This window comes from Diabrotica undecimpunctata, chromosome 2, assembly GCF_040954645.1.
Source record: "Diabrotica undecimpunctata isolate CICGRU chromosome 2, icDiaUnde3, whole genome shotgun sequence".
Lineage (NCBI taxonomy): Eukaryota > Metazoa > Arthropoda > Insecta > Coleoptera > Chrysomelidae > Diabrotica > Diabrotica undecimpunctata.
In genome coordinates this window covers 136777864-136790855 of record NC_092804.1, presented here as the reverse complement: position 1 = coordinate 136790855, position 12992 = coordinate 136777864, and the positions used below count along the sequence as shown (strand labels likewise).

At 31.8% G+C, this 12992-nt stretch overlaps 1 protein-coding gene across 1 annotated transcript in view; it reads left to right on the top strand.

The window, feature by feature from the left end:
• Nucleotides 1-12992, top strand: part of LOC140434930 (nose resistant to fluoxetine protein 6-like) — a 141726-nt gene that overhangs the window by 75243 nt on the left and 53491 nt on the right. The window contains exon 7 of the mRNA XM_072523569.1: nt 12603-12771. Within this exon, the coding sequence (XP_072379670.1) occupies nt 12603-12771 (169 nt within the window). The remainder of the gene's footprint in view (nt 1-12602; nt 12772-12992) is intronic.

Sequence of the window (12992 nt, the reverse complement as noted above, 5' to 3'; positions counted from 1 at the left end):
ATAACTAACACCGTATTTAGATCAGCTGTCACCAAGACGATCTAGACCAACGTAATGCCCAAAATTCATAGACTATAGGAAGAAAAAGAAACAATAAGATATTAGTTTTAATACTGATCATTTATGTTAATTCTATTTTGATCGTATATTCTAATTTAAAATTATTACTTGAATTCATGATATTATTATGTTGATATGGAACTTGATATGGAACTGCATCCTAGCACCGATTTTATGGTAGAAGATTTCAAGGGTTTTTATAAACAGTCCTTATAAAAATCATAAAAATTATAAATATCGATTTCTTCGTGTCTCAGTTTTGAACAGGAATTTATAAAAATAATATAACTACTCCACCAACTTCAACATAGATTCAACATAATATACAATTGAGCTCCCATAAAAACTTCGCTACTAATAATTTTTAAACCGAGTATATCTGTTCATTTCTATCTATCTTTAATATTAAAACATAAGCACAAAATGTTAACAAAGAATGAAAAAATATCGATTTATGAGCTAGTTGTCTTAACAGTCATTGCCGAGCAAATAAATATTGCACATGCTAATCATGAAATAGTCCACTCAACAATCGCCTACATCCGTAAAGGTTTATTTAAAATTATTACAATGACACAATCTGCAGATGTAAAGTATAAAGAGATTTATTTAATTAAACCGGTAATAAAAATAACAGTCACGATCAGAAATAACAGAATCATTAAGGAACTTTTATAATAGTATATTACATTTTCAAACAATTATATTAAATTTCAAATTTAAATTGGGTTTATAAGAAAACTTTTTTGAGAATTATATATATATATATATATATATATATATATATATATATATATATATATATATATATATAATATAAAATTAGTATTTCTTGGGTTTAGGTTCAATAAAATATATATTACATGTGGAACTAGATTTTATTTTCCATAGCAATCAACGTTTCGTCAGGAAACCCTTGCCTTTGTCAAGATTCTAAAATGTACATGTATAGAAACAAATAGTTATTCTAAAATATGTATATATATATATATATATATATATATATATATATATATATATATATGACTTACCAAAACGTAAAACGGGACACAGACATTATTGAACTGACAAATACAAGTTGATATCTGATATCTCATGGTTTACTTTCATTAATATATAATTTCTTTTATATGAGGGTATCATTGATGTTTTCGAAAAAGTTAAAGTGGAGATATGTTATGACTTTAAGAGCTTTTTTATTGTGTTATATTTATTATGATTTAAATCAGATTGAAATATGTTTTATTTAGGTTTTGTGTATCTTTTTTGTCATTTATTGCGTTGGTATTTCTTTTTATTTCAATTGATTCGTATATCTTCCTCTTCCTTTTGTTTTGTTCTGGTTTTAAAATTTTGTTGTTTTCAAAATCAAATTTATGCTTCTTCTCACTTTCATGTTTTGTGAGCGCAGTGACGTTGTTCTTGTCATATTTGTGAGAACGAATTCTGGATTGAAGCAGTTGACTAGTTTGACCGATATAGATACCTTCACAGTTAATACATGGTATCTCGTAAACAACATGTGATTTTTTTAAGTTTTTGAGTTTGTGTTTTTAGTTTTGTGAAATATTTATTTAAAAGGTTGTTGCCTTTGTGTGCCACTGTTATATTATGTTTGGCTAAAAGATTTGTTAATTGTTCGGATAAACCTTTTATATATGGAAAAGTTGTGTAATTAGTTTTGATACTGTTGGGTTTGTTATTATTTATGTTGTTTTAAAATTTATTAAGTCTTGTTTTAAAAATAGTTTCGATTAGATGTTCGGGATATGCATTCTTTAGAAGGGCATTTTTTGCTTTTTTTTATTGCAGTTGGTCTGTATTTTGGATCTGTTAGTTGTATAGATTTACCTGCAATACTTATAATTACAGACTTCTTATGGGAAAATGGATGATGAGAATTGTAGTTAAGATATCGTGAAGACCATTATATACTAATGACAGTAAACCATGAGATATCAGATATCAACTTTTATTTGTAAGTTGTTTGTTAATGTCTGTGTCCCGTTTTACGTTTTGGTAAGTCATATATATATACATATTTTACAATAACTGTTTGTTCCTATACATGTACATTTTAGAATCTTGACAAAGGCAAGGATTTCCTGCCGAAACGTTGATTGCTATGGAAAATAAAATCTAGTTCCACGTGTAATATATATTTTACTGAACCTAAACCCAAATACTAATTTTATATTAAATATAGTACGGTTCAAGAAACTCAAAACTATATATATATATATATATATATATATATATATATATATGTATATATATATATATACTCCCTTTAAATGATATTGCCAGTGAGCCATTTACCACTAAATGAGAAAAAAGATAATTAAAATCTTGTTTAGTTTCACATTAAAATGATCGATAAAAATAAAACTTGGCTAGGTATGTTAGGATTTTTTCTTAGCTTTTGGCTGCAAGATATTATGTCTTTGATGTTTAAATATGCCTTGTCTAAAGGTGGGCCGAACTGTTCGCGAACACTATATTCGTATAATTTGTACGGCGGGACGAACCGCTTGCGAGTTGTTCGTTCGTCGCTCGTCAGGAACCATGACCTGTCGGTTTTTGGGACGAACACAAAGGATATTCGCAGTTCAATTTGGACGGTGTTCGCAGCCATATTGTTTGTTCGTGTCGTAGAGATTGTATAACTTGTTTCTAGTTTGAATTTAGTGTCTATTTTTCGGCGGAATCCAAGTTTTCCATGAAGGTACACTGAAGGTTGGCTATAACTACAGCAATTTGCTCTCTATCTTGAGCTGTTCTTAGTATCGAATGTGTGCCCATGCCTGTCCAATCTTACATTCTTCAACCAGGAGCATTTTCTTCTTCCTGGACCTCTTCTTTCTTCCACGTTCCCTTCCATTATAAGTCCTAGGAAATTGTATTTTTCTCTTCTGTAAATATGTCCTAGGTGACTCGTTTTTCTGTTTTTTACAATATTTAGGAGTTCTCTCTCAGTACCGATTCTTCTTAGCACCTTGTTGTTGGTCACGTGCTCTGTCCAAGAGATCTTCAGTATCCTTCGAAAAACCCACATCTCAAAGGCTCTCTAGGTCATTAGTTAATTACTAATAATTTACGTCCATTCAACAAATGTTTATTTTGTTAACAACTAAATATAAAATGGAATAGCATCACGCTTAGACTTTATGGCTGCTCAAATTCGGTTGGGCATTTACTTATCTAAGGAGCTGCACTGTTCAGTGGTAAATTATTTTTAAATCTGCTGTATTTTGGATTTAAGTTCGTGTAATGTCCGTTGTGGGTTGTTTGGTAGCGTTTGGTACATTTTATGCCATACTGTTTTAATGACGTTTATGTCAGGACTGTTAGAAGCTGTTTGTGGTTCTGGCCGTATGACAGGCCACTTCGTCGTGCTGAAAAGTATAATTCTCGACAGCATTTACTTTCACAATGTTCGGCAGTAGGCTGTTTTAAAGGATTTGTTAATATTTCGGAGTATTTACGGTACCCTGAATAAATTCAAAACATCCCAATCTTGAAACTGCCATACAACTCCAAGTCATCACTAATTTAGGAAATTTTAAGGTCCATTTCAGTCTTTCTAAAAAACCTCATGCGTAATGCAAATAACTCATTTACAGTAATCACTAACATATACTTCCAATTTTGATTCTTTACTGACAATTACTTAGAACAAATCTTCCTTGTCTGGCTTTTATTTTGCTGTTAACAATGATTTTTACTTTGCCTATAAGAATGTATCCACTTGCGACAGCATTCTCTTGATTCAATCCAGTTTCATGATTCTAGTCAGCTGTAACTTGCCTTTGAGTATTATTTCAATATTTTCTGCAAACTTTTACTAATATTCTTCTATTTATGTCAGAGACTAGTTTTGGACGACCCGGGCTTTTACCTTTTTTATCGAAGATACTTCATGTTTCCTCATTATGTTTAATTGAATCGGTGAGTTCGAAAACCGTACATGTCCAAAATCTGCGTTCCGAGAAAATCAATAAAAACCTTTTAACACTGAAACTACTCAACATAGACTATCGACATGCATAGAAAAGTTTTAGGTCTCTTACTTTGTAATATGTTTTTAATGAAAGTATTTTCAAAAAATAAAATGGACAACCAAAGACAGATCAAAATGGAGGATGGACTTGTATGATTTTTGAACTCAACCCTATATACGAAAAGAAATGGGTAAACATTGCTTGATTTAATTAACATTTATTCAATACATAATATCAAAACTGTTATCTCAATCACTTAATGATTATTTTCAGAATTTGTGGTTTTCCATGATGTGATGTGGTAATTTGGGAATGTGGGAAGAATTTGGAATAATGTGGGAAGAAGACGCATTTCCTGGCTTCAAAATTTGCGAAAGTATTATAACACGACTACCACTGAACTGTTTCGCGCTGCAATAAATAAAGTAAAGATAGCCGATAGCCGATGATCGCCAACATCCGGAACGGATAGGCACTTTAAGAAGAAGATGTGGTAATTGAATTTGAATGCTTCACCTTGGGTATAAGTCATTACTTTCTTGATGTCCAGGATTTTTTTTATTAATTGAAACGGGTTCTTTATCTACTATTAGTAGTTAGTTCTTACTACTTACTAGTGGGCAAATGTGGACTCTTCTTATGTTCTTGGAGCAATTTAAAAGTATGGGAGTATAAACCATCTATATACTCCCACGTTTTGTAATATCCAGGCTTTGAACTGTCATACAGAAACTCCCTATAGTATACACAGCAAATATTTCTTTCTTGGAACTAGTCCCTCGAGAGCTACACGTTTTTTTATAAGTAATCAGGTCACCAGTTCTTAAAATCAGTAATATCAGTGTATCGGATTTGCTTTGCAGTAAATGGTTGCCTTGTTCTGAAAGTCCTTATTAAGTCCTCGTATTCTTGTGGAGTATAAATTCGATCACGTTTTCTGAAATTCCGTTTTGCACAACCAAAATCCCGGTCATAAGGCAAGAACGAATGGCCTATTTTTGGTTTTTTTGAAAAACGAACCATTGTTTGGTTTCGGTTCTGCCCTGCACATCCATCGGAAGACAAATGCAGTTCAGTGATTTCAGGGGGTATACAGTTCATATTGTTTCATAATGGTCATTAAGGAATGTGCAACTTCATTAGGTCCCTTCTGACCTTCATCTTCATGGTAGGTATAGAAATGAGCAGTATTCTCTTAGAGGTTATGTATTTGGAATGCGAATACCCAGAGCTACCTAAAATAAAAGATTTCCTGGACTGGAATGTACGGCAGTGGTATGTTCTCCTTCCGTATTTTAAAACATAACTTTGGGAACCTAAGCACCATATTCACTTTGAATCAAGACGAAAGATTAAGAGGCCATCGATACAAATTGAAAAAAGAACAAACTACTGCAAGGTCCAGGGTGAACTTCTTGCCAAATAGAATCTTTAATATCTGGAACAATTTGGATCAAGACACCATATCGGCAACTAGTATTAACATCTTTAAAAATAAACTTGATAGTGGTTTATTTTATTTATAGGTTTTTTTTTTCTTTGACAGCATTATTTATTTATTTATTTATTGTCTCACCATTCAACTTTTGTATGATATACTTAATTGTATATGTTTCCTTTACTTTATAATTGGTATTAGTTTTATAAGGATGTTTTTTTTTATTTTTGATTTTTGGGCATAATAGGAGCTCGCTCCTCTGCCCTTATTTGTAATATAATAATAATAATAATAATAATATAATCAAAAGCTAATCCCATCACTTCTGGTCTTTCAGTACACAGGGTTTGCAGGTCTTTAATTTTATTATAAAACTTCTTCGCTTGTCTTTTGTGAACCATTAGTCCCGTGGCAACAGTTTTCTTTGCGGTATCGTTCAGATTATCATCTCTAAGTCTCGTTCTAAGTACATATTTCATGAACTTACATCAATCTGTGGTCTCCCAAACTTAAGATTGAAGTTTCGTGAAAGTATTTTAAATAAAATTCGTATCTAAGTTTTTCAACTCTGGATATTTTTCAAAGGTTATGCATTTTCTTTACATTCAAAGATGCATTTAAATACCAAATGGTTTTGAAGGAATAATGTAAAACTTTGACCGGAAACGTCTGAATGTGCTCTTTAATTTTACTCAGTCCATGCATCACATAATGTACGAAGTCTATTATTATGTCTGCCTCTAAGATCGTTTGGTGATTAACCTGCCAACAGTAGGGTGTTCAGGCACTAAACTTGCTAGTGAGATATGGCATGAATACTTATAAATGTCTGTTTGCATACAGAAATTCTATTTTAAGCCTTTCAAAACAAAGTATGAAAGGTTTGATTTTTTTTCTTGTTTGCTTCCATTTCTTAGGCGATGTCTTTGGATTGGTTTTGCTTCCATGAGTCCTTGTAAATATGTATTTGGCTCATTTTTCGACGTCCGGCTGAATAGTTTAGTTCAAACACTTTTTTTTTTCTTCCTCAGTAAACTATTCCATGCATTTTTTATACACCTAAAAAATAAAACAGCTATTTTAAAATTCAAGCCAACCTTAATGTTAAAACTTACTCCGTGACTAGCAGTACATTGGGTGTGAGCGCATTATAAGTGGGTACATCTATGCTATATATGCTATCTAACATACTGATATGTAAAAATGTGTTTTCAAATAAAATGGATTCGTGTTAAAAGTTGTCAAATGATGTACGTATAATGCACATACACTCTTTGTACTACTAGTCACAGTGTAGAACTTTTTTACTTACCTACACGCAGATCCTACAGTCTTTGCATTAAAGTGTTTTCCGTTCTTAGAAACATATAACTGACCTTGTAAACGGGCTATTTTTCTTGCATTGTTTGTCCAAATAGCAACATTCCTTTTTTTTTCTGCTGTCACTAGTGGTATCAGTAACTTCTTCACTATCACTCGATGACATAATTTTACTTGGAATTTTTGATAAATCGCAAATAAAAAACTATTTTGTACAATACACATACATACGAAGTGAACGTTAAGCCTGTCAAAATCCAACTAACCACTATTTTATTGTTGAGGTGAAAACCCGTACAAGTCCCGTACATGTACGGTTTTTCTCCTCACGCACGACTACAATCAGCTGTGCTACATTAACGACTAAGTTTGTAGTACGATTTTTAGGCCCAATTAAGGAAAGTACCAATTTTAAACAAAATGGCTACTTTACTTTAAAATGTCAAATTTTGGACTTGTACGGTATTGGAACTCACCGATTCAATTGTATTCCACACTATAGTTTTAGGCATTTTAACTTCACCCGCCAATTTAAGGATTGTTTTATTGCTGCAATACTTTTTATCACCAACTCCCAAATTTTTGAATTGGTAGGGATACAACGCACCATTTTATTGAAATTATTACAGCGGTTCACTTAATTTGACAACAAATTTTCGCCGCCTTATTGTTTAACCTTGTTTGGTTTTTAGTAATCACTTTGTAGCATTTCAATTTTCTTAATTTTAAAACTTTTGACAAAACTGTAATTTTACGTTAACGCTCTGTCTAAGAAATTAATTTTTTATCTGAACACATATAAGTATTCATATTACCCATGAACACGTGCAGTTCTTGTCTTAAACACTTCACTTAAGTATTAATCCTACCCATAATCTCAGAAGATCTAACTAGCTTTAGCCATAATTAAAATTTAAGTGTTAAGATTTTCTCATTTTCTCAGGAACAGAATCATCACTTTTATCACATAACTGTATACCCGTCTGCAAAAATTGATTAGCTTTCTTCTTCTTCTTGTAGTGCCAATCCGTTTCGGATGTTGGCGATCATCATGGCAATCTGTATTTTGCTGTATGGCATCATGGCAATCTGTAACAGCGGCTCTGAAAAGATTTGTGGTTGTGTTAAACCACGTACATAGATTTTTCAGCCAGGAAATTCTTCGCCTTCCTGATCCGCGTTTTCCTTCTAATTTTCCTTGAAGAATTAATTGCAGCAATTCATATCTTTCGCTTTTCATCATGATGTAATCGAGGTATTCAATTTTGTCAGTTTTTATTGTGGTTAACCCTTTTCCTTTTTGCATTCTTAATAAAACGTCCTGGATAGTAACGTGGTTGGTATAGGATATCTTCAGGATTCTACGATAAAGCCACATTTCGAAAGCCTTAATTTTCTTACAGGTAGCGTCTGTGAGAGTCCACGACTCAACTCCGTACAACAGTATAGGAAAGATGTAAAATCGTAGTAACCTGATTTATATGGGTACTAATAAATCGTGGAATTTGAATAGCTTAGCTATTTTTTAAAATGCAGATTTTGCTCTCTCTATCCTGGATTTTATTTCTAGGGAATTGTCCCAATTTTCATTGACATGAGCTTTGGTCAAAAATTATAAAAGCAGGCAATACAGCCCATTTCCATTATCCAGTTCTTAGTCGTCCATCGAAATGTATTAAGACGTAAATATTTCAGTTGTTTTAAGTTCAGTGGTAAAACCTGCATTTTATGTGGTAAGATTTGTCAATATATCGTTAATTTATGCGATAAATAGAAAGAGTTATTTCCCTTTAATAGGGTTCTACTGACAATCCGTTTCAATGTCGCTACGCACTGAAGGCCAGACCCTTTTTGTAAACTTGTCTGCTGAGAGGACAATACACCTTCTTCTAACTTCTTCTTCTGGTACTTATCGATTATTTTCTTTGACTCTCGTATACAGATCTCTCCAGGAGGCAACAATTTGTTAATGTCAGTGCTATTAATAATTTTCTTTCGTGTGGTTAATTTATCTGATTTTGCAAAACTTTTTTTAAAAGAACTAGAATTTATATTCATTTATATGAACTAGAATCATTATTAAGAGTACTATTTTTAATCTTTTGAGTATATTACATAAAATATTCTACTCATAGAGAAAAAATTATGTAATTTTGTTAATGTTTTTAAGTATGTTACTAGGGGAAACATGTAAAATTCTCTAATGTAATTTTAGTAAGAACAAAACAACGGCCTTTGTTTATTCAATTTCAGGTTATAGTCAAAAATTAATTTATTTGTCATTATGTTGTATTGAGATATTTAAAGTTTTAATTAAATTAATTTGCGTATTAAGTTTTATTTCAATTTATTTAAAGACTGCAACCTGTTTTAGTTATAAGTTTATGGACCACAATGTGGTCGTTGTTTTTTTTTGAGTATTTCATAAATACTTCTTCTTCTTCTTCTTCTTTTTATATAGACATGGCTCTGTCTGTTTTTCAATGTGCCTCCCGTAAGTTGTCATTCCATCGTTTTCGTGGTCTTCCTACTGATCGTCTTCCTATTGAGGAACCATATCTTGCCGTCTTTAATACCCTATTTGTTGTCATTCGGCTTATATGATCGTTCCATTCTACTCTTCTATTTCTTGATGTTGCCTTGTCACGTATATCTGTACTTCTAGCTCTGTCCCATATTGTCTTACCATCAATGTTTCCAAGTGTTTTCATCTCTGCTGTTTCTAACATCCTTTTTGTTCTCCCTGTGTCAGGTCTTGTTTCTGCCGCGTACGTCATTATTGGTCTGATAACTGTTTTGTTAATTCTGCCTTTCGTTTCTTTCTTGATATTTTTATTTCTCCATATTGTTTCAATTAGGCAGCCTGCGGCTCTGTTTGCTTTATTCACTTGATCTTCCACTTCGGTTTCGAGCTCTGCGTAGCTCGATAATGTGATGCCTAAATATTTAAACTGCATCACTTGTTCTATTATGTGACCTTTCAGCTCCAATTTACATCTTAGTAAATTTGCTGTTGTAACCATGCATTTTGTCTTTTTTGGGGAAATCAACATGTTATTTTCTGGCGGTTATATTAAATTGGTGCAGCATAGGTAGTTAATCATCCTCACTTTGAGAGAGTAGTGTTACGTCGTCTGCATATCAGATTATTTTAAGTTGTTTTTCTCCCATTTGGTATCTTTTTTTAGTTCTTCCTTTTTTTATTATTTCGTCCATAATCAGGTTGAACGATAGAGGGCGCAGGGAATCTTCCTGTCTTATCCCATTGCCAGCTTCAATAGAGTCTGTTAGTTTTTCTTCTACTTTTACTTTTATTTTGTTGTTTTGCTAGATATTTTCGATCGTTTTGATTATTCCTAGAGGTATCTCTCTTGCATACAGTAAGTGGATAAGGTCTTTTAATTTGACCCGATCAAATACCTTTGTAAGGTCCACGAAACATAGATACGCCAGTTTATTGTATTCTAATGATTTTTCTTGCACTTGCCTCATTATAAATATAGCGTCGGTGCATGATCTTCCCGACCTAAAACCTTGTTGTTCTTCTGCTAGTGTTATAATTTAATTCAATTTATTTGTTATCACTTTGGTTGTTAATTTTAGTGTTGTGTTTAATAAATTAATTCCTCTGTAATTTTCCGGGTCCGATTTGTCTCTCTTTTTGAAGAGAGATATTAGGATTCTTGATCTCCATTCTTGAGGATTTCTGTTTTGTTCTATTATTTTTTGGATTAGTTTTAGTAGTTTTTGGTCAGATCTGATCTTCCGTACTTTAGGAATTCGTTCGGCATTCTGTCCTCTCCTGGTTCTATTTTTTAATTTCCTTCATGCTTCCTTTACCTCTTCCTCCTCAATATTTATTTCTCCGTTTGTCGTCACGTCTGGTGGTTCACTATCGTCAGCTTTAGCAAATAGGGATCGAAAGTAGTCTATCCATGTTTTCTTCTGAACGTGTTTCGTTTTTATTAGTTCGTTCATCTGTTTTCTTTGTCCTCTGATCATTCTCCATACGTCTTTTTGTGTTTCGTAGAAATCGTGTTCCATCTGTTATGAGAAACTCTGCCAGTGTTCATTTGTCTAACTAAAGTATTCGTTTCATTTCTGATTCGTTTATAGTAGTTGTAAGTATGCCTGTTGTATTTGTTGTGTTCTGTATTGTAAAACGGCTTTCTTCTTTTCTTAACATTGTGAAGTGAAGACAAAAAGTTTAATAAATACTTATGTTTATTAATTGCTGATATTAGCATGTATTTGTTCAGATATATTTTTTTGAGTATTAAAAAACAATTATTGTGAGAAATTATTTTATTTAAACATCTTTTATAGATGATATAATTTTTGTTGATATATCTTGAAATATCTCTATTGAAAATGTAACCTTTTTTACAGATAAATTTTTACTTTTTACAGGTAAATATGTCTGATTTTTATAATTTTATTTGATAATTCTCTGATAAGTTTTCTGACGATTTTGTGTCTTTTATGACTCTCTGGTTAAAAGTTACTGGCCCCCTCTTTACTTTACAGATTAGCTGTATTCAGTGTTTCTTGTTTTTCTTTTGTCAAACTGTTATATTTCGTTATCTAATTAGTATCTGTTTATTATCTACCCTTATTTATCTATCTGTCTTTGATCTGTTACTTTTCTATTAATCATATCCTTACCCACCCAAATAAAGCTCCCAAACTGAGTAGCGTGGTCTTCGTAAAGTCTTGGTAAACGATTAGCTTTTTCGTGATAACTTCATATCGTCACACTATTTAGCTGTCACTAATTTTTACATGATGATCCTTATGCCATTAGTAGGTTATGTGAGTTTTACATAATATTATTTACGTTTTGTGATTATTTACACTAAAATTATTTTTCATCATCGCTATTAAAAAAAAAATAATAGTCAAACACCTGAATTTGTTATACATTTTAATTTGTTCCAATATAATAGGGTTTACGGCTCGTACTTCATTTTAAAACTTACTCTATAAAACTCATTTATGTTGTCACTTAAGATGGTATTTTTCACCTTGCCGTAGTACGTTATTTAACAAAATTTTCAGATATTGTTCATTTCTAGAAATTAGTACTGTGATGACACGTCATGATGTTAACAATTTCGTCCGTTAAACTTTATATTCTCTTATCTTGTGCGTCATCTAGAGCACTTGCACAAGTTTCTGATAACAGGTTAAATAATGATGGTGAATGCATACAGCCTTGTCTAACTCCCCTTGATATTTATAATTTCAGTATTTTCCATTTTTGTCCCAACAAAGAAGTTGTTTCCAGCATAGTTCATATATTATGTTAATTTTAGTTGAAGTTAAATTCTTATTTTGCAGATTACTGCATTAGTTTTTCGTTCTTGATAACTAACTACAGCTTCTCGGATTCCCATGTAGCATATAAAACGCAAATATTTTTTGGAGCAATATCTTCTTAACATTTTATATACATAATGTTATGAATAATTTTTAGAAGACATTAAACAGTAAGACATTAAACAAAAATATCTAAGTGTAGACACATAATAAAAATCACATCACTTAAGAAAAACACTCTGTCTAAACAGCTGTACTGATAATAAATTGTAATAAATTTTGTCGAAGTATAGAACACAAAGGTTTTCAGTGTTTTATTGTTAGATATGTGAGTATAGACATCAGAAACCCATTATTTATAACTAACCTAAACTTAACTCATAGCCAATATACTTAAAATGTTTGTTAATTTGTTTGGGCTAGTTATCCTTAAAATTAAATGCCTATTCTGTTTGCTTTTCCAGGTTAACTCCAGTATATGCCTTTGTAATATTTTACTACGCAACACTTTTTAACCACACTGGAGAAGGTCCTTTATGGAAAGTTGTGGCAGGCGCAGATTCCAAGGACTGTAGACAAAACTGGTGGACTAACTTATTATATATTAACAATTATGTTAATGTAGATAATATGGTGAGTAATCTTTTTGATTTCTAGTATAAAACATGAAGCTATCTCATCACATTTTCTTAGATCATCAAACAATCATCCAATGATGTCTCATAATTTCAGCAAGACTGGCGTTTTCGATTTTAAAACTTTGGTAGCATGCAGGTAAAGGTCTTTAAGTTTTTAACGTTTTCATAAAGGTGACAATAAATTTTTCTATTGGCATATCCTCACAGAAAAATATC